The sequence below is a fragment of the Bufo gargarizans genome, chromosome 3, assembly GCF_014858855.1.
Source record: "Bufo gargarizans isolate SCDJY-AF-19 chromosome 3, ASM1485885v1, whole genome shotgun sequence".
Lineage (NCBI taxonomy): Eukaryota > Metazoa > Chordata > Amphibia > Anura > Bufonidae > Bufo > Bufo gargarizans.
This window is the reverse complement of record NC_058082.1, coordinates 195,067,996-195,090,757: the sequence shown is the minus strand read 5'-3', so window position 1 is coordinate 195,090,757 and position 22,762 is coordinate 195,067,996. Positions and strand designations below refer to the sequence as shown.

The 22,762-nt window shown below is 45.8% G+C and overlaps 2 protein-coding genes across 2 annotated transcripts in view; one reads left to right on the top strand and one right to left on the bottom strand.

Annotated features, from left to right (window-relative positions):
- The window catches only part of GRTP1 (growth hormone regulated TBC protein 1), a 92,412-nt gene extending 91,687 nt beyond the window's left edge, over positions 1-725 (top strand). Inside the window, exon 10 of the mRNA XM_044284773.1 lies at positions 526-725. The gene's annotated coding sequence lies outside the window, so the exon portion shown is untranslated. The remainder of the gene's footprint in view (positions 1-525) is intronic.
- A 16,036-nt stretch (positions 726-16,761) lies between these two features.
- The window catches only part of LAMP1 (lysosomal associated membrane protein 1), a 16,098-nt gene continuing 10,097 nt past the window's right edge, over positions 16,762-22,762 (bottom strand). Inside the window, exons 3-9 of the mRNA XM_044286273.1 lie at positions 22,452-22,671; positions 22,206-22,367; positions 20,291-20,490; positions 19,458-19,580; positions 19,104-19,170; positions 18,806-18,973; positions 16,762-17,592 (exon numbers count right to left, since the gene is read on the bottom strand). Of these exons, the coding sequence (XP_044142208.1) occupies positions 17,453-17,592; positions 18,806-18,973; positions 19,104-19,170; positions 19,458-19,580; positions 20,291-20,490; positions 22,206-22,367; positions 22,452-22,671 (1,080 nt within the window). The 3' untranslated portion in view covers positions 16,762-17,452. The remainder of the gene's footprint in view (positions 17,593-18,805; positions 18,974-19,103; positions 19,171-19,457; positions 19,581-20,290; positions 20,491-22,205; positions 22,368-22,451; positions 22,672-22,762) is intronic.

Genomic DNA, 22,762 nt, shown 5'->3' with positions numbered 1-22,762 from the left:
TAAGCTTGTTTATTGCTTCGGTTACCTTCCCTTTGGGGCCAGTGTTATCTGGGATGTAGGTGCAGCAATTTTCCCCAATAATTTTACAAACTCCCCCAGTCTCAGCTAGGATCATATCTAGGGCCTTCCTGTTCTGAAAGGCCACAGCAGAAGTAGCCTCTAACTGTTCTGCAATTCCTTTTAGGGCATCACGGGTGTAGTTTACAAATCTTTGCTGATTATAATATATGTAGTTTATCCAGTTGACGTTCTTGTTGTCACTATTGGGAGTATGGATTCAAATCCAGCTGCCACCTGATCTCTGGCCTTAAACTCAGGACTTCTATTGCGTCTATATACACATGTGGGTCAAAGCTCCCCTGTGGGGAGGCCTCCCTTTTTGACCTCCCTAAATAGGTTTTTTGAGTATACCCTCTTACTGTGGGGTCATCTTCTAGTATGTGAAGGGGCATTATGGCTTTCGCTAGGGCGCAATTACCAAACTAATTGCCTTCTAACCTAGTTCTTATTTTTCTGTCTCCACAGATCCAATAGATGTCCCCCAAAGATACCCTCTGATTCTGTTACAGTGGACAGGTTGCTGTAGGATGAGCAGTACCCCTCTGTAAAGTTGCCCAAGAATCTCTGACTGCCAGGGTTGAAGTAACAGGTGTAGTTACCGGGGTATATGGTTATGCCTTCACCTGGTTTGGGGGTTTTTACTACCAGGTGGTATTTTCTCTTCCACTTTTCACAGGCAGAACCATGCACGCTAGTGTTGGTGTAAAGGCTGAGGGAGCACCTTTCAGTCTCAGGAGGCAGATGCAAAGGCACTGTGCCTAGGTGTGGGCGTGCTCCCCCCCCCCCCCCCCCCCCCCCCCCCCTGCATATGTAACAGTTCGTCTTATTGTGTGTGTCAGCATTATATTTCATCCATTCTAACCACAGGTTGGTGTCAGAAAATCCTGTCTCTGCGGCCATAGTATCTTCAAAGGTGGGGTCTGCTATGGCTGTCATCTGCCTAAGGGAGGTAGTGTAGGGTTTGGACTGACCCTTCTCTATCTTTGTGAGATTATGTAGGTATTTCAGGTGAGACATGCCCATGTACCCAGCAGTTACCACCTCCATCCAGGTGCCTTCAAGGTATGTCCCTGCGTCATTGGGGCTGGGGTTTTCTATTGTGAGGGTAAGTGGCATGTTGGAGCCTGTCTGTACACTTGGGTGGCATCTTCCACTCTTAAACAGTGTCTTTTTTGTCTCGGGCACTCTGAGGTTTGTATCCCCATGGGTCACCCGTGTTGCAGCCAACTGCTCCCCACGAGTTACACTGTTCCCCATACTGGTTATCAGTGACACAGATTTATGTGGATCTATCGCTGCCCGTTTGGTACATTCTACATTGCAATGCTGGCATTGGGCACAATTCTAGACTGCAGTAATCGAATTTGAAGGTAGCCACGTGAGTACTGGAGGAATTAAACCAGAAAGTGGTGACTATGTAGCCATCCTTCTCTTTTTGTTGGGTGATGGCCACTTGTCATCCTGTCTTTGGAAGATTCTAAGTATATGTGACCGTGTAGATGTAGACAAAAAGTAGCAGAGCGATAACTGTTGCAAAAGGCATCATGCAGATTCAGCTGTGTTTTTCTCGATATATGGAGCTGGCACTCGTATTCTTTTGCATTGTGATGCGTGGATCCAGTTAGGTCTCCCCTCGAGTTTTACAGAAGTCGGGTGGTCAGCAGCACCTGGTAAGGTCCCTCGTATCGTGGTTCGATGGTGCTTCTGATATGCTTCTTGACCACCACCCACTCTCCAGGTTTCAGAGTGTGGCTTCCTTCTAGGGCACGGGTGTCAAACACAAGGCCCGCGGGCCGAATCCGGCCCGCCAGACCTCGTCATGTGGCCCGCGTAGCCGCCACCGGCCGCCAGCCTTCACCTTTTATTATCACTTCCTGCAGGCGGCCCCTGCAGGAAGTGATAATAAATCGCATAAGGAGCGCTGTGTATTACCGGTACTTACAACTACAAGCGCTCGCCGAGAGGAGGGAGGAGGCAGGCTGGGAGGATGGGCGCTGGCAGTGTGAGTCATACGTCACGCGCCTGCGCCGCCCACTTTATGAATGAAGCAGGCGGCGTGGGCGCATGACGTATGACTCACGCTGCCAGCGCCTGTCCTCCAGGCCTGTCTCCTGCCTCCTCCCTCCTCTCGGTGAGCGCTTGTAGTTGTAAGTACCGGTAATACACAGCGCTCCTTATGCGATTATATACATACGGTAACCATTAACTATTAGAGATACGATTATACAGTGAGCGGGGCCCGTGTAGTAGAATAGTCACTGCACAATCATTATAAAAGCAGATGCCGGCCCCTAGCCCGTGTATTGAGGGTCATTCACTACAGGGACACTTATGGAAGGGATCTGTGGATGACACATAGCATAAGATGCTATATATGTGTAATCCACAGATCCCCCCCATAACTGTCATACACAGATCCCCCATAAGAGCCACCCACAGATCCCGCATAAGTGTCACCCACAGATCCCGCATAAGTGTCACCCACAGATCCCCCATAAGTGTCACCCACAGATCCCCCATAAGTGTCACCCACAGATCCCCTATAAGTGTCACCCACAGATCCCCCATAAGTCCGATACAACCGGCCCTTTGAGGGTGACCAAACTGCTGATGCGGCCCCCGATAAATTTGAGTTTGACACCCCTGTTCTAGGGCACGGATGTCAAACTCATGGCCCTCCAGATTTTGCAAAACTACAACTCCCATCATTCCCTGATAGCTGTAGTATGCCCAGGCATGATGGGAGTTGTAGTTTTGCAACAGCTGGAGGGCCACGAGTTTGACATCCCTGTTCTAGGGAGTTAGGATCTGGAATGGAAGAGAAAACTTGCGCATGTATGTTAGACAATGGTTTACTTAGAGCTATCACATATTTGGCAACAGATTCATAATGCATTTGCAACTGTTGCGGGAAATACTGTCCCCATTCTTGGCCCTGTCCCATTCTTGGCCCTATCCCAAATAGGATCTTGTATGGTGTCAGTTTATGTGGAGGCCTTGGTGTGTGCCTAACTGAAAAGAGTGCTATAGACAAGCACTGAACCCAATTGAGCCCTGTCTCTCTGGTTATCTTCAACATTTTTTTACTTCAACACCCCGTTCAATCTTTCAACTTTGCCGCTGCTTTGGGGCCTGTAGGGGGTGTGATATGCCAGGGGCGACCCTACCATTTCCCAGACTTCTTGGGTTAATCTGGCAGTGTATGCTGGGCCCTGATCACTCTCAATGACCTCAGGTACTCCGAACTTACAGACCAGCTCCTGTATCAGTTTTTTAGCAGTAGTAGTTGCTGTCTGATTTCGGACGGGGTAGGCTTCTGGCCACCCAGAAAACAAGTCTATCACTACCAGCACATATTGAAACCCTTGGCACATTGGCATCTGGATGTGGTCGATTTGTACCCTCTGAAAGGGATATAAGGCCTTTGGGAGACATTTGCCCATGAGCTTTTGCGGCTATTAGGAGATAGAGAGTTCTGGGTAGGCATACTCTCTTTCCCGGTGTCCAGAGTCTGGATTCTTCTTCGAGGTCTGACTCTTTCAACCAGGTTTCCTTTTCCTTGGGAGTGGCCTGTTTCTGCATTTGTTTCAGTAGGTCCCATGTGACTTCCTCTTGCTCCAGATCTTCTTGTACTGTCAGGATCTGTTCTGTCTGGGCTCCTTCCTCTTCCATTGCTGCTCTCTTCGCTATTTGATCAGCTAGGGCATTTCCTCTGGCCTCAGGAGTGTCAGTTCGTGAATGGGCCTTTACCTTGATCACTGCCACTTGAGTGGGCAGGAGTACTGCTGCCATTAGGGCTGCTACTGCTGGGGCATTTTTGATTGGGGTTCCTGCGGCTGTGATGTAATCCCGTGCCTTCCATTTTTGTCCAAAGTCATGAACTACTCCAAAGGCATATCTGGAATCTTTTGCCATGAGGCAGGCTTCAGTGAGGGCAATGAGTTCAGTCTCCTGTGCTGACTGGTCTGGGTTCAATTGTCTTGCACACAGCACTTCATGCTCACTAGTGACTGCCATGCCTGTATGGAATTTCCCTTTGTCATCGGCGTACCTTGAGCCATCCACAAAGAGAATCCAATGAGGGTTTGTCAGAGGAGTGTCTTGGACCGATGGTGGTGTCCCTACTTTAGCTTCCATCATTGTGATGCAATCATGATCCTGTTCCTGGTAAAGAGAGTCAGTTGAGGTCCATAGTTCTTCTTGCTGAAGATCTTTTTCAGCATGCAGATCAATAAAATCTTCAGAAGCTTCTCCTGAATCTCTAGTATACTTCCCCCTTGGAAGAAGAAGGAGTGCAGCAGGGTTAAGGATGTGACATTTCTGAATGGTGACATTATCTGGCAGGAGCAGACTACACTGCAGCCGGAGGTGGCGTTGTGCAGTGAGGTGTTTGGGTTGTGTCTGCTGGAGGATGGCAGAGATGTCATGCAGAGCCAAAATAGTGAGGGGGTGCCCAAGCACAATGTCAGATGTGACGTCCAGAAGAGAGCTGGCAGCATGGACAGCTCTGACACAGGAAGGGGCAGCTCTGGCTACAGGGTCAAGGCACTTAGAGTAGGAGCACAGCGGTCTGTTGCGTCCACCAGGAGTTTGGGTAAGAACTCCAGTAGCGTGTCCTTGACGTTCCATGACATACAGCCTAAAGGGAAGGCTGTAGTTAAGAATCCAAAGGGCTGGAGCAGTTCGACCTCCAGGTTGTTTGCCTGCCATGGTTGGAGCACGGAAGACATGGCTTTGCAAAAGCATGAGGGGCTATTCTGTGCTCCCTGAGGCATCAGAGTCCAATTGTATTGCTTGCCTGCATGTATGCCTGCATGCTCTAAAGTCTTGTACCATCCTGTATGTCGGGGATTTACCTCTCTCTGGCTTTTTCCATACCGGGTACAGGGGCATGTTACACGGAGAGATGGTCTCCACTAATGCTCCATTTTGCAACAGGGCACGTACCTGCTGCGTAATGGCATCCTGCTGTTGCATTGACAGCGGGTATTGGGCCTTGTAAGGCAGCACGTTCGGGTCTTTTAGGAGCACTGAGACGGGAGGGACATTCAGGTGTCCTATGTCTTGGGGCTCCTTAGCCCAAAGGCATTCTGGGATATGTGGTCATATGGTGTTCAACACATTTTTGTTTGGTGGAGTTACAATGTCGTCACCTATTGTTCTGAGGGCCATTAGGAGGCAACTTTCCTCGGGGCACAGGGTTGTCCCGAGGAGTACTGTTCCATCTTGCTGAAATTGTATGTTGGCCCTTTCTGGAGGATATCCGGCCCCAGAAGAATAAAGGGACAAGTAGGGCTAACGACAAACTGGGTCATGATGCCGCTGGGTAATCGCAGCTGTGCTGAGGTGATGGAAATGGATTTTGTGATCGGGTTGTGTTGCACAACCCCCTCTAACACGGAACACAATAGTTGAATGTTCGTGAGCCAGGATGGGAGGGCGGCGGTTTCACAGAGGACGCTGCGGGCTGCACCAGTGTCTCCAAGAAATGACAATCTTTCTCCCGCTACATCAAGTGTCACTCGAGGGGCAGGACCAGTGGGAGGGGTGTGAACAGCCATGTAGGTGTTATCCCCTCCCGACACTGGCTTGCAGGTGTCCTATTGGTTGTCGGGTGGGGGAGGTGGCATGCTTTCCTGCTGTTGCTGCCGCCATTGCTGATAGGAGGGCAAGAGGTATCAACTGCAACAGTTCCTTTTTATATGTCCCGGTTTTGTACATTTCCCCCACACCCATAGCAGGTACGTGTGGAGGGGGGGGGGGCAGTCCCCACTCTCCTCCCCTGACATGACGGCAGTCACAGCCACCCTGGTTCTCTTGTTCTCTTCAAGTCCGTTGGCAACTTGTTTGAGTATGTCTATGGGTAAAGCCTTCCACTTGGGGCGACATGTGATTAGTGCTTTGTTGATGTCCGGTCTCAGACCCTCAACAAAGGAAAGTGATAGAAGCCTCATGTGTACGGGCTCATTAATGCTGAACCCAATTTCCCTATAAATTTGTTTCACTCTCAGCACAAATTTTTACACTGATTCCATCCTGTCCTGAGTCATGTCTTGCAGCGTGGATGACTGGTCAGCTAACTTGTCCTTCGCCCATTTTTCCATTCATGTTATGAAGTCATACCCTGATCCCGAGGTCTGGTCATCATATCCTCCTTCTGGCTTCTTGAGTTTCTCTAGAATGAGGCCTGAGTATTCTCCAGTTTTGTTCTCTACTATACTTTGTAGATCTGACCACATACACCCATATGTCTTGTATATTTGATCTAATTTACGGTAAAACGGCATGGGGTGGGTCACGGGGTCTGGCAACTGACTGACAATTGAATACAGCTGATTTGGTGTGAATGACACATATTTAGGAGGTCCCCTAGGTATTGCTTTGGATAAAATGGTCTCATTTGCATATCCCAAAAATTTAGACTGTTCTCCTGCCACATTCTTCATTTGTGCCACATTCTGTATCCGCCGCTCCTCCTTGGTCAAGTCTGACCTCCGTTTAGGAGTGCTCATATCTGCAGGACAGGGGAAAGTTGTATGCATGGGGGTTTCTGCTGGGTTCTCATCACCATCATCAGACTCCTCCTTCTTCCCGACCATCACTTGAACAACCTGCTGTGGCAGACTGAATGTGCCATCAGGATTTATCATGGGATAGAGTGCTTAAACTTACAGGCAGGACGGAGGGATCTGGGTTACTGGGGGTTAACAGTCCAGCCGTAGATGTCGGCTGGGAATATGACGGTGTCTCATGCAGAGCTGTGGGGTGGAGGTGCTGGGGGACGACAGGAATGTGGCTATGTGGGTGTGAAGAACCGCATGCGAGGCACGTAACACGGGATGGAGTATTCTGTTGCCCACATACGGCACAGGTTCACCCCCCCCCCCCCCCTTCTTCTTCTTGATGACACCATTATTATAAGGTGGCTGCCCGGGCATACAGTTTTTTTCATTATATGTCTGTTCTCCCCCCCCCCCCCCCCCCCCCCCCGTTCAAATTCTTTGCTGCAGTCAAGCCACACCTCCACTGCACTTACTATCTTTTCATCAGTACGTTTACCTTTCTTCTCATTTAACAATGCTCTCCATGTATCAACACAAAGAGTGCCACCTTTACACATCTCAGAATGTTTCTCCAACCTGGGTAAACACTTTTGCGAAGCGTTTCCCTCTCTTGTCCGCCACATACTGCTCCGGTGAGCAGCATCCCTTCGGGACACTTTGTACATTTCCCATAATGTAATATCTCCTGGAGCCGTCAAATCCGGAACCTGTGCTTGCACCCTGTATTCCTGAACTACCTGAGTTCTTCTTTGAGTTAGACACGTAGTACACCTTTGGACTGGTTCTGACCTCCTCCTCCCCTTCTACTATCCGGACAGACGCCTATGGCTGTACCGCGTTGTAGGCAAATGAGGTAGGCTTCCTTATTTTGTAACTCGGTAGTTTATACACAGGTGCTCAAGGTCATATATGACGTCAAAACAACACATAAAACACAGTGTATCAGGGGGCGTGGCCAACTACCGGCATGTGAGCACGCATCTCCGCTCAGCTCCGATTCCCCGCCTTAATCCTGTCTAATCCTGGCAACCTGCTGACTCCTACCTTAGAGTGGACGGTGTGCAAGCGCAAGAGAAAACCCAGCACACCGAAAATGGGTCCAAAATGGGACCCTGAAAACAGCCTACATTCAGCTCATGTCAGCGATATCCTCCTGTCAAACATCGCTTACCGGCAAGATTGAGGAGGTGAGGGTGGACCTGGGCCTGCTTCGGCACGATGTCCAGCTGCTTAGAGATCGTGTTAAGAATACTGAAGACAGGGTATCTTCACTTGAAGACCTAACCAGACCCTTGGTGGGGAAAGATCTTGAGCACTCTGTGAATCAGTGGCAGCAGAAGTGTGACGACCTGGAGAATAGAGCCAGATAGAACAACGTCTGAATCCTGGGCCTTCCGGAAAAAGCAGAGGGTCGGGACCCTGACACTTTCTCAAGCTTTGGTTCAAAGCATTATTTCCAGAGGCGCCATTTTCCAACGCATACACCATAGAATGTAGGGTTCCCGCCAAATCCACTCCTCCCGGGGCCCCACCGAGGCCTTTCCTTGGGAGATTATTGAATTGGAAGGACAGAGATCTCATCCTTAGCCAAGCTCGAATCAAGCAAGTAATCAAACATGAAAATGTGACAGTCTCTTTATTCCCGGATTTCTCGGCTGATCTACAAAAGAAGAGAGCCACATTTGTTTCGGTCAAGCGGCGTCTGCGAGACCTGAATTTGCAGTATTCTATGGCGAACCCAGCGCGCCTACATGTAGTGGATGGGGAGAAAACCATATTCTTCGCCGACCCTAAAGAAGCAGAAGACTGGGTCTCCAGGAAATCGGGGCGTTCAGGACTGCACTGACCTGCTGGTTGCGTCTATTGCGCAAGTATTGCTATTGCCTGGTGACTTTCTGTTCGCTTTCTCCTTCACCTATTGTAGTGTTTGCGGATGTGGATCATGCTGCTCCATTAACCGCTAATCTCATCCATGTGGGAGTTATGTTATAATTTAATTCATCTTATTGTGCATGCCTTGCCACCAAATGTGAACATGTAGTGTGGTTGCTCATAATAATGCGGGATCAGGGCACTACCTGCATAGGTATTCCATCTGATTGCACTATGCAGGTCTCCAAAATATGGGCCCATAATACTAGTTGGATTAGAATCCAACGACCATATACTCGCCTTGTTACTTCAATGTTTTAAGTTATGTTTTTTAGGATTTGTTTTTCTTCAGGTATAGATTTCTACTCTAGCAGGGTTAGACAGTGAAATGACAAGTCAGTGGTGTACAGTACTGAATCACTTCTCTATAGTGGGAAAAGCAGTAAGACATCCTATAAGATCTAGGTCGTACCTGAAATGGCCTCCATGAAAATCCTGTCCTGGAATGTGAGGGGTTTAGGAGATCCAAAGAAAAGGATAGCGGTATTCTCACACATTCACTCCTTTAACCCTCACATTGTTGGTCTGCAGGAGACTAATCTGACGCCCAAGACCGGGAGTAGGCTTAAAAAACCCTGGGTTCAATATTTAGTCAATCCATTTGGAAGTTCGCATTCTAGGGGGGTTGCTATAATGGTCCATAGTAGTCTTAGATGGGAGGTGCATCAGGTGGTTACTGATCCAGAGGGCCAATATATCTTTTTATATGTGCACATTAATTGTACCCCCTACGTAGTGATTAATGTATATAACCCGCCGCCTGCTTCTTCCATTGCTTTGTTGTGCAATACCCCAATGTTAGTCTGCTCTGTATGGGCGACTTTAACATGGTTATGCACTGCGGGATGGATAGATTTAGCCGGGATTCTAATATGCATGATTATTCTCCTCCTGATACTGTTCTCTCTAGAATAGCTGCTGAAATGGGGTGGTTGGATTTGTAGAGGATCAGACATCCGCTAATACAGGAATACTCATGTTTCACCCCATCCAGGGTAGCTCTCTCCCGGATTGATTATATTTTAGGGAATGCTTTGGTCTGCACTGATCTTAACCATGTGAGATACGGGCCCCAGGGCCCCTCAGACCACGCCCCGATATGGGCCGAGCTGAAACTGTCTGATGTTGCTAGACAGGGGGGTAAGATGCGCATCCACCCCTTCTTGTTGTCTCTTTTCGATAGCAATGACAGGGTCCCTGATCAGCTGCTGATGTTTCTGGAGGTGCAGGATATTGAGACAGATGGCTTACTGCTATGGGACACATTATGAAAGTGTACTTGAGAGGTTGTCAGAAATTATCAATATCCTTCATCAAGAGAGACACGCAGTGCAAAGAGGTGGAATTACACACTAGATGCAAGGAGGCTGAGAATGCTTTCACATCCTCCCCAACTGAGACAAACAAAAACGAACTATACAGGCATGTAGAGCGACGCCCAGGGACTCCCCTGCACTTACTGTTATACCTGGGCCCCGCTCCGTTCTCCCGTTATTGCCTCCGGTATCTTCATAGTTAGGCTCCACCCAGGGGAACCTGCCGGCGCCTGCTTCTCCCATGCTGCAGCGCTGGCCAATCGCAGCGCTCAGCTCATAGCCTGAGAGAGAAAAAAGCCTCTCAGGCTATGAGCTGAGCGCTGTGATTGGCCAGCGCTCCAGCATGGGAGAAGGAGGCGCCGGCAGGTTCCCCTGGGGGGAGCCTAACTATGAAGATACCAGAGGCAATAACGGGAGAACGGAGCGGCGCCCAGGTATAACAGTAAGCGCAGGGCGGTCCCTGGGCCCCGCTCTACATGCCTGTATAGTTAGTTTAGAAGTTTTATTCAGGTGAAAGGTCCTCTTTAAGCAGCAGTCCTTTAAGATGGGCAATCAGGCAGGAAAGCTCCTTGCACACCTCGCAGATGGTAATAACATGTCTCCTCCAGTTATCAGAATTTGGGACCCTGGCGGGCTGGTGAGGGAGTCAGTGGAGGGAATTCTAGAATGCTTTGAGAGTTTCTACACGGATCTATATGACTCCGTTGTGAACTACACGGCGCCTGAGATCGAGGAATACCTTTCATAGGTACTTCATCCTCGGCTTTGTGATCTGGATAGAACTGTATTGGAGGATGATATCACTTTGGATGAGATTAAATTCGCAATTTCGGACCTCCCTGCTGGGAAGGCTCCTGGGCCGGATGGCATTCCAATTGAGGTATATTCCAGATACACTGATATATTGAGCCCACAATTTCATATCATGGATCATACCACCCTATTTCCCTTTTAAATCTAGATTATAAGATTCTCACCAGAGTTCTTGCGAATCGCCTTAATAAAGTGATCACTTCAATAGTACATAGTGATCAGTTGGGCTTCATGCCGGGCAGGTCCACTTCTGATAACATAAGGAGAGCCCAGGTGATTGCACAGATAGGATCGGCTGAGGGGGCGCAGTGGGCTATGGCCTCTTTGGACACTGCCAAGGCCTTCGATTCGATTGAGTGGACTTTTCTCTTTGCCGTGTTCAAGAGTTTTTGCTTAGGTCCGAAATTCATCAAATGGATCGAGATCTTATATAGGCGCCCGAGGGCTGATATATTAGTTAACGGTTATCACTCCAGCTCCTTCCCACTTAACAGGGGCACGAGGCAAGGATGCCCTTTGTCGCCTCTGTTATTCGCAGTAGCTATAGAACACTTAGCTCTAAGAATAAGGCAGGATCAGATATACACGGGTATCACCATGGGAGGCAGGTTAGATAAAATAGGACTTTATGCTGACGATCTGCTTCTGTTTACGTCTGACCCTGAGGCATCGCTCCCTAGAGCAATTGAGATTATTGAAAAGTTTGGCAAATTCTCTGGGTTGCGCATAAACTGGACCAAGTCAGCTATCATGCCACTTTGGGATCACACCTGGCCATCTCATTATTACAAACTACCTGTGGTGGATCGCTTTAAGTACTTGGGGATAGTAATCACTAGAATTGCACACCTTTCATACACTTTGAACATTGAGCCCCTAGTGGCGCTCTTTGTAGATAAGTTCAAGTCATGTAGGTCGCTTCCCCTCTCCATTATGGGCAGATTGAATCTGGTAAAAATGATACTGCTTCCCAAGGGTCTGTACGTTTTAGCTCACGCGTGCACTCCCATATCTAAAGGCTTTTTTGATCGTATTCATGCCATGGTTGCTTTGTTTGTGTGGGGTGGAGCTAGAAGGAAGTTATACTTGGCTGTGCTTCAGAGGCCAAAGATGCAAGGGGGTGCTTCTCTTCTGGACTTCTTTCTATATTTTTTAGCCGGACAGCTTAAGTTCCTTAGGCCTTGGGTTTCATCAGCTGATTTGCCCAATGCTGAATACTTTCTACAAGAGCACTTGTGTCTGGGTACTCTTTGGCCGGTTCTGGAGAATTCAAATTGCCCTCGCGGACGGTTTCTCTCTCTTCACAAACTGGCACACCAAGTGTGGCAGGCCTCTAAAATGCATTCATATAAGGATCTGCCTGATGTGGTTCCCTTGTGGGATAACCCCAATGTTCACCCACATGTGTCTGAGGGATGGGGTTGATATGTGGAAGCTCCATGGAGTCTGCACACTGGAGGATTTGTATGAGGGTGGGCATCTACGTTCCTTCTTGCAAATTCAGGACAAATTTGGTGTGCCCCGCAATATGTTTTTTAGGTACCTGCAATTGAGACATGGTCTGCAGGCTCAGCTAAGAGAAGGTAAATGGAAGTTATCCATACCCTCTCTGACGAGGGATGATTGGAGTGAGGAGCTTCTTACTCCGACCAGGGTTTCACCCTCTATCAATAATAGATTGATTCAGATGTTTATTCTACACAGGAGCTACCTCACTCACACCAGGCTCCACAGGATGGGAAGGATTCCTCATAGTAGGTGCCATAGATGCTCGGTGGACCGTGCCGACTTCTGGCATATGTTCTGGGAATGCACTTATATTCGCCGCTTCTGGACTTCGGTCCTGGGAGTATTATCCACAATGGTCCCTGCTGCGATCCCCCCTTTGTCCTAAACTTTGTATACTTGGAGTGCTGGATGAGGAGATATGGTCCCATTATAATAGAATATTCTTAGTGGAAACATTATTCCTGGCTAGGAAAGCTATCGCGCTTCGATGGATGGGGGACAGACCTCAATCTTTGGGCCAGTGTTAGTCCCTTGTTAACCATGTAGTGTCCATGGAAAACATTGTCTTTAAACACAGGAAGTGCCCACAAAAATGTCAGAAGGTTTGGGGAGAATGGTGCTCCTCCATTCTGACCCTGCAAACCTCTCATGTACTCAGCAACTGACAATCCAAGATAGGGTTAAGGAGGAAGTGTCCAGTTTCTTATTATTGTGTGCAGTTGTATGCTCTTATTCTTAGCTCTTTTCAACATGATTTTTTGGGTTTGAAATGTATGCCTTATGTAATGCGTCATTCTGTACTTGTATATCATATCATGTTGCTCCCCTGCGTGGGAAACTAATGTGCTTTATTCCACTTGATTCATACCTGAACGGTTTATCGTTAATAAAACGAGTTAATAAAAAATATGTGTATCAAAATATCAATTACTGTGGGGTTCTTACTTGCGTGCCCTCAAAGGCGCCCCAACTGCTGCCGCAGCCCTTCCTCAGACAGATGACAAGAGGCTACACCAGGGGACACAGTATAGGCAAGATTACTCTGTTTTCTTACCTCATATCACAGGTAGCGATCCCAGTGTCCGTTGGTGCGCCCTCCTAGGTCTGATCTCCGGGGGTACAGGAACAGGGGATCCAACCTTCGAGCCCCACGTTGGGCACAAAATGTTCTGGTTCTGATCAATGGTCAGGTAGGTTAATACACTGCTCCAAATTAGATAGATACGTGCATGCACGGCAAGAGAAATAACACTGACCCTCTATATAAGGTCAAAGCATAACTAATTTATTAGGTGGGGGCTGCACATTATATACCCTCCATATAAGTGGGAGGAGTGGGCTCACATGATTGATTGTTTTTTAGCAAGAAGGAATGTAAACAGGAAATAAGTTTAAGGCATATGTATGATAGACTTAGAGGAATTCCTGACAGTTTCAAGTTTTTGCTGCAAATAGTTTCAATCATAGAATGCATACTGGGGGGTTGTCTCTCGGACAGACACCATTTTGTAAATGACAAGCAAGTGTCCATTATATTCCATAACAAAGGTGCCCTGCAAAGCAGAGAGGTCTACCTCCTACGGACACTAAGCTAAAAACTGATTAGCTCAGTGTCTGCAGGAGTGCTGAGAGGTGCTAACACTTTTCAGCTTAGGGTCGCCTCCTAGTGGCAGCAGCTATTTTCATGGGAAATTAGAAAATTGAATGTACTACTTTTCAATGTAAACGCCCTTGACTTCAACACACTTATTCCACTTTGCCTCCAGTGATAGGATGCCCTTAGAATAGGAACCTTCTTGTTGCTCCAGGAACCCTCTTTGACTGTATTATCATTAGGAAATCGTTTCCCACGCAGAAATTTCTTCTGGTCTTGAAAGAGAAAGTAAATCACTGGGAGCCAGGTCTGGACTGTAGGGTGGATGGTTAAGCTCCACACAGGTGATTTTACAAGACTTGTAAGCTGGTGCATTGTCATGAAGCAGCAACACACCTGCCAACAACTTCCCATGGTGTTTCACTTTGATTAGCTCACATAATGCCTTCATTGTTGAAGCATAGGTGTCTCCAGTAATTGTTATCTTGTGTGGCATGAATGCTAGTAAAAAGCATTCTGTATCCCAAAAAACTGTTCCCATGATCTTTCCAGGTGATTGCTGCACACAAAATTGGAGTTGGTGACCCATTGTGTTTCCATTGCATGGACTCTTGTTTGGTCTTATGGGTCTACCACCATGATCCCATTTCATCACCCGTAACAATTTAAGAATAGAAGCCCTCCTGGACTTTCTCTCAGCATGTTAAAATTCTCGGCTAAATTGCTGGCGACAAGTTTTTGGCTCAGGCGTCAACATTCGTGGCAACCACCAGGAACTGACCTTTGACAACAAAACCTTATGAATGATACTGGAAACTGCCAGCTGAAATGCCTAAGTCATGACCTATAACACTTTGACCCGACAATCTTCCAAAATCATGGCCTCCCCTTAACGGCACATTTCCACTGAAGAGGTTTCAACAGGTCTACCCCATTTAAACTTTTTGGCCCAAAACTTTGTTAGTAGGAACGAGCATCATCACCATATACAGCAAACCATGTCATGGATTTCTTTAGGCTTCTTTTCTTCCATTGTAAGGAATTTAATCAAGAAACGATGCTACAAATCCAGAAACATAAAATTAGTTTTTCTGGCACATGGACTGCAGAGTCCTGCCCCTCTTAATAAAAATTGAGCTGGAGTAAGAGGCGCCAAATTTGTTAAGCTGTATCACTAATCTTAATAAATTCCCTCTGGGTGTTGGTCATATTCATCTGACATTTCCTTTAATTTATGAAAGCATTCTGACAATTAGGCTAGGGCTACACTGCGACACTGGTCACATAACAGCTGTCACGGCCAGGAGCGCAGAGTAGCAGTGATCTTATAGAAATTAATGGGATTGCAACGAGAGTCACAAAAAAATAAAATAAAAACACAGCAGTGTCGGATTTTCTGAGACTCGCACTGCAATCTCATTAATTTCTATGGGATCACCGCTAATCTGTTGTGACCCTGGCCATGACTAGTGTCGCCATCTAGCTCTAGCCTTATCACATTAGTTGTAGCTATAGGTCAGGAAATTTTCCAAAGCAAACCTCTGTTCATAGGCTTTAATGTTGCCGATTTCCTGTGAAACAAAGATTTATTTTACAATCCTTAGGCTTAAACTTTCAAAAATTATTATTTTTTGTTTACGTACCTTTATGGGTACGAATCAAAAAGCCCATGAACAAGAGTGTCACGGACTTCTAATCCTGTACCAACATTAAAAACCTACTAGTAATCACTGCTTAGACAAAGCATACTTTCTTTTTTAGATGCAGGAAGAACTCTCATAAGATAAAAATAAAGACACATATAAAGAAAAAACACTTTTTTTTTATTAGCATTGTTAAGGCAATGCAAACATTTCTTAAAAGTACAACCCCAACCAGGCATCAAGCAAGGCATTCTACATTTACATATCTATACTGTACACATGTGCAGAAATATTATCACCCAATCCAATCTCAAATCAAAGGCCCCTTTCACACGGGCGAGTATTCCGCGCGGATGCGATGCGCGAGTTGAACGCATTGCACCCGCACTGAATCCCCACACATTCATTTCTATGAGGCTGTTCACATGAGCGAGTGGTGATTTTCACGCATCACTTATGCGTTGCGTGAAAATCGCAGCATGCTCTATTTTGTGCGTTTTTCACCTAACGCAGGCCCCATAGAAATGAATGGGGTTGCGTGAAAATCGCAAGCAAGTGCGGATGCGGTGCAATTTTCACACACGGTTGCTAGGAGACGATCGGGATGGAGACCCGATCATTATTATTTTCCCTTATAACATGGTTATAAAGGGAAAATAATAGCATTCTGAATACAGAATGCATAGTACAATAGCGCTGGAGGGGTTAAACAAAAAAATAAAATAAATTTAACTCTCCTTAATCCACTTGATCGCGCTGCCCGGCATCTCTTCTCTTCTGTCTTCTGTGCTGTGTGGGGGAACAGGACCTGTGGTGATGTCACTTCGGTCATCACATGATCTTTTACCATGGTGATGGATCACATCAGTGTTTCCAACCAGAGTGCCTCCAGCTGTTGCAAAACGACAACTCCCAGTATGCCTGGACAGCCTTTGGCTGTGCGGGCATGCTGGGAGTTGTAGTTTTGCAACAGCTGGAGGAACTCTGGTTGGAAACACTGATGTGATGGACCATGTGATGACCGGAGTGATGTCACCACAGGTCCTGTTCCTGCACACAGCTAAGATGAAGACAGAAGGAGATACCGGGCTGCACGATCAAGTGGATTAAGGAGAGTTTAATTATTTTTTATTTTATTTTTAACCCCTCCAGCGCTATTTTACTATGCATTCTGTATTCAGAACACAGACCCAAAGCCCGAACTTCTGTGAAGAAGTTCGGGTTTGGGTACCAAACATGCTGATTTCTCACACGAGTGCAAAACGCATTACAATGTTTTGCACTTGCGCGGAAAAATCGTGCATGTTCCCGCAACGCACCTGCACATTTTCCTGCAACGCCCGTCTGAAAGAGGCCAAAGAGACAAAACATTACATCCATTTTCCTTTCCTTTTTTTTTTTAGAAAATTAATAGCTCTGAAAAAGCAGAGCCTCCAGAACAGCAAACAAGATTTAAAAGTAGTGAAATAGTGCATTGTTAATGCCCTGCATGGCATTTCTCTTTTATTTAGCTGGCAGAGAAAAATTATGATCACTGAAACAAAAAGCAAACAAAAAAAAAAAACTGAAAAAACACAACTGTAACTTTTAGATAGATGCAAGTCATTCAGCTTTAAATCACAACCGCAGGATGATCTGCAATACTTAGTAAATGTAGTAATGAACAATTTCCCTTTGTGTATGAAGAATTTAATTAAGAAGTACTGGATGCAGAAGTGGCGCAGTCAACTGAATTATTATTTTTTGCGCCATTTAAAAGAACTTTGTTTCTCCTATCCTGATGATGACTGCTTTCCCATGGAGAAACAAAATTTAGACTCGTTATTTCCGTACAGGATACTCAGTGCATAGTAAGTATATGCCGTTTAAATGGTAGTTCACATTAAGATAGCAGAAATATCGTAAGAAGCAGTTTGCGTGAAATCTTTCCCACACAATGGAATCTCCCTAATCAGACCCGTTGGCTCACTGCAAATCTGTACTGAGCTAGTGGTAACATTTACAGGATATAAGATGTCGCAATTATATTGTTTGATATCCAGCGTGACTTCTCTTTCTGCCGACGAGATAGGCAATGAGCACAATTAGAACAAGTCCAGCAAGTGCGGCCCCGACGATAATGGGAACCAACATACCGTTCTGATCCGCTGCACACTCCACAGCTACAAGAGAAGACATAAAATTACTGTATGCAAAACGCTGCAAATGTTACTGTCAAGTGTTTGTCGATAGCGGTTTCTGAAAACATGTGAATACCACATCAGATCAGACAACAATAACTTCCCATTCTTCAGATCCTCAGCTACAACAATCTACAAACATATGAGGAGAAGACAAAATAGGTCGTAAGACAGCAGCCAACGTGCCAAACAACCGAGAAGCAATGACTGGTAACAGGGTCTTGGGGCATCCAATAAGACTGCTCACAGTAAGATTAATGGCTCATAAAATATTAAAGGGTCACAGAGTTTTTCAAAAACTTGATATGTCATAGAGACACATCAAGTTTGATTGTTAGGGTCCAGGGCCCCCCCCCCCAGCTCATTAGAACGAGGAGAGAGAAGTTCTCACGTAGCACGTTCTCTCCTCTCACTGCAGGAGAGGAAGCAAGACAGACTCAATAAGAAGTCTATGAGTCCACCTCTATTCGGTCTGCAAGTGCTTCCCTCTCCCCCTTCTTGGGATCAATGGGGGTCTCAACGTTTGGACCCCCACCAATCAAAAAACTGTCTATATGTCGCTAGAACATATCAAAGGTTTTCTGAAAACGAAGCAAGCCTTTAATCTTAGTTGGTATTTGAATGAATGAAACAGCAGCACGTTGAATGCTGGTACTAGTAGTGCGTGCAGGACCATACGCCACGTCCACAAAGGAAAAAAAAAAAAAAAAGCAGTAGCACGCCAAAATCTTAAAGGAGATGTTCAAGGTCTGTTTCTCCATAATATTACAATATCAACTTTTTAGGACCTCATTGGAACAATTTTTTAAGCTTGAAAAGGACTCCAATGAGGCACTGAAGTGTTGCTGTAAAACAATGGGGAATAAATCTTGTGTCATTGAATATTTTGGAGTGCTGCTTATCATTCCCTTTGTGGGTTACTATTTGTATTATTGTTCACTTGTTTCTAAGCTGTTTTTTTTTTTTACATAGAACTGTTATATACATTGAAGTCACAAGGGGGCGCTCATGATACACTTCTAAGTGCCTCCTCTCCATATAAACAAATGTTTTCTAAAGTTCAGTGGCTCACAGGGTCTAGGCAAATGAAACGCTGCTATCCTAACGTGTTTCACAAAAAAACAAAAAACAAAACCTGTAATCTGCTCATGCGAAAACCCAAAATGAGAAACCTATAAATACATATGCTTCTTACCAGGTCCAAATTTGTTGTCATCTATATCAAATGCCTGAACCTGAAGGTTGTAGGTGTCGATATATAACTTGTCAGTAATCTGGAGAATCTGCTTAGCGTTGCATTTGTAGGACTTGTGTGTCGTAGTCTGCAGGAAGGAGACGCTGCCACTATCTACATTAATGGGTTCTATAGAAACAGACAACATACAGTTAAATTATATAGATGTAAAGTTCTTTAAATTAAAGCTTGAAGGGGGGGGGGGGGAGGGGAATAAATAAAAAAAGGACGGACTGAATCATTATTGCGAGGGAATCACCTTTTGCATCTGGGAAAGTTGTATTGACATGGACATGACCAAGATAAAATTTATTTTCTGTGGCATTCTGAAAAAGACAAAAAAATAAATAAAAAGTGATGTGGTGAACCCCCAAGCACTAGTACATGCTGTGTGCGCATTAAATGAATATTTTTCACTGCAGAGCCGGCCTGCGTTACACTGGGATTCTGCTTCATCCTTTGTGTAGCAATGTATGAAATCTGCTGCAAATGAAGAGGAAATCCCCAGCAGGAAGGGTAGGCTGCTAATTTGTAAATCTGAAGCACACAGTCCATTCCACGCACAGTACCATGTGGCTGGGTGGTGGTGTGGTATTCATGGCCCTAGGCTTACCAGAGAGAAGTTGAACAGGAGGGAGACTTGCTCATATGAAATGATCAGTGTTGCATAAGTCGCTGAGCAGTTTCCATCATACTTGACTTGCTTTGGATCAATATTAAACTTAGAAGAAACATCCTAAAGGAAAAAAAAAATAAAAAATTATAAACAGACTAGTATGTCACGGGGTGAGGAAAAATCTGCAATAGGTAAAGGTGTTATCCCAGAAACCAGTATGCTCGGAGCGCCGCTCTGCAGGGGAAACTGATGCAGCGTTACACCAGCACTGCATCCCCATCATTCTCGGACTCACTGGAACAACACAATACGGGTGCATTCACATGACCATGTGTATATTGCGGACCGCAATATATATAAAAAAAATTATTAAAAAAAATTATTTTTATATATATATATATATATATATATATATACGCGACGTCCGTGCGGCATGTTTTTTGTGGAATTACTGTAAAAATGCTTATTCTTGTCAGCAACAGACAAGAATAGGACATGTTCTATCTTTTTTTGCTGAACGAAAGTACAAATGCGGATCAGACGCGGACCAAAAATACGATCTTGTGAATGGGGCCTAATGGCATAACATGGGAGTGCCTTTAAGTCATTAGTGGGGATCCTCCTTGAGCTTCACTCCACACACCCTCAGACCAGGATGGACGCAGAGGAGAGGCGGCCATGCATGTTTTGTCCCTCTCCGGTAAAATGAATGAACGCACAAGTAGGTTTCAGCAATGCTGACAGAAAGCTCATGTGCGGCACCCTCCCTGAAGACAGCATGAACGCGGAGCTCTAACAGAAGACAAGACACCACTGGAAAAACCACAAACCTTGTCATCCTTTGTCTTGTAGGTGATGTTTAACTGCAAACCCATGCTGGCCAATATACAAGCTGCCCCAGAAGTTGTATTAACACGATAATCTCCAGTAATGGGTGTTGGAGGGTTAACTGGTGGAGTCGTCGGTGCGACAGTAGTTGGTGCGGAAGTAGGGGCAGTAGTAGGAGAAACATCTTCTTTGCAAAGAGAAGCTATAGGAATATATACACAACATGCTGTTATTAGGGATACATTTAGATGACCTCATGTTCTAGACTGGAGGGGAGATTTATCAAATCTGGTGTAAAGGAAAACTGGCTTACTTGGCCACAGCAACCAGTCACATATCCGTTGGAAAATGAAAGATGTAATCTGACAGACTACCAATCAGAAGGAGCCTGGACGATACAACTCCCCTAATTCCTAGCAACTTCTAAGGAGTTAACGCAACAACTAATTTATCAGCGGGCCTTTACATTGAATGCTGTGCTGCTCCTCTGTTATTCCTCATGGAAGTATGAATAAGATGATTGACATACCCCCTTGTCAATAGGGTGTCCTCCTACACAGTATGGCACTATTAACAAGTAAAATAGTAACAGACTGTTGTCCATTTAATCATGCACTTCCAGGAGAACAGAAGACGTGTTATATGGGTAAGTATTTACTAACACACACCTGTCGGGAGAGCCGACGGATCCCCTCTACTTTAAGACTCCTGAAGCCATAGCACATAGACTAGACTTACTGGCAGCCCAAACACTGCAGAGACATAAATGGGTTGTCTGAGATATGGAGATTTACTTAGAGGGGTTGTCTTATCTCTCCGAAACAGCGGTGCACAACAAGCTATACCGTTTCCCTAAGGCTGGGTTCACACTTGAGCGTTGCGCAAACGCGCGTTTTACGCGCGTTTTTGACGCGCATTTTTATGCGCGTTTTTGTAATAGTAAACGCGCGTTTGACGCGCGTTTGTGTGATTCACTACAGTGTCCTATGGCCACAAACGCCCCAAAAGTCGCTCATGTACTTTTTGGAGCGTCGGGCGTTTTACAGCGCGATCGTACGTGCTGTAAAACGCCCAAGTGTGAACCATTCCCATAGGGAATCATTGGTTTCTCCTTGTTGAGCGTTTTACAGCGCGTAGGAACGCGCTGTAAAACGCTCAGGTGTGAACCCAGCCTAACTCAAACAGCATAGCTTGCTCTAGTACTCCGTTTCCATAGCTCATGCACCACAATGGAAGCTACTGAAGCAGCAAAGTGCTGGCGTGCTCTGCTGCTTCCCGGCCGGGAGGTGGTCAGGACTGTATCTCATCTCACCTTAGTAACAGTGAAATCAGACAATCCCTTTAACATTTTCTTGCCCCATATCTCTAATGTACACTAGGCCTTAAAACTGTTCACAATGGTGATGCAACACGGCTGCCACGGGACATTATGTCACTCTTGTCATAATACCACCAAGACCCAGAGCACGGGACAGGAGACTATTAAAGGGGTTGTCTGGTCCTTTTATATTGATGGCTTATCCTTAATATCCGATTAGTGGGGTCCGACAGCTCACACCGCTGCTGATCAGCTGCTCTGCAGTAACTCTGCCGTCAGGAGTTGGCACCAGTGTACAGAGCACTGAAGTGAATAGGGGGAAGTGCTGCAGTTACCAGCTCCATTCACTACACACAACAGATAGCGCTGTACTTCCGCCGCTACTGCAGAACAGCTGATTGGGGTATGACACCACGCACCTCCACCAACCAGATATTGACTGCTTATCCTTAATATATATATAAGTTTGTAAAACCCCTTGTTTTCCCTGTTTGTTACAGGTATCTGCCATTTTAGAGAAAACGTATGCATCTGTGATGAAGCCTTTAAGACAAGAATCTGCCCAGTTCCAGTAAAAGACTGAACTGATTCTTCCGTACCATTTACACTGTAATTGTTGCCATTTAAATAAGCTTCCAGTTTAACGTTTTGAAATGTTGCATTGACGCTGCCCATAATGATGAGGTGTGGACTGGCGCACTGGTAAAACCGGTTTGTTTTAGCAGATATTTCCGTGTTGTTGGAGGACACTTGCTTGGTACCTGGAATATAAAAAACATGCAAAGTATTAAAAGACAATACATTTCTCCCCTCCATAATACAGTGACAAATCTAATACCGCTCACCGTTTTCAGCAGACTCTGGGAACAAGCTCGAGTCTGAAAGGTTGTACGTAAACGTCAGGTTATTAACTTGGTATTCTGCATCAGATTTAGTAAAATGTATGCTGAGGGAGTGGCCAGACCCAAAGGCAATGGCCAAAAGCGGTCCTGTGGCATTCGCTGTGCTGCAAGTACTCATGTTGCTGACTACTGCATTGTCAGGTAATGGAAACTGCACCGCAGCCTGAAAAATAAAAATGTCAAATGTTTCACAACTGTGTTACTCCAGAGATGTCCCACGATTTATGGCAGGGCTGGCCAACCTGCGGCTCTCC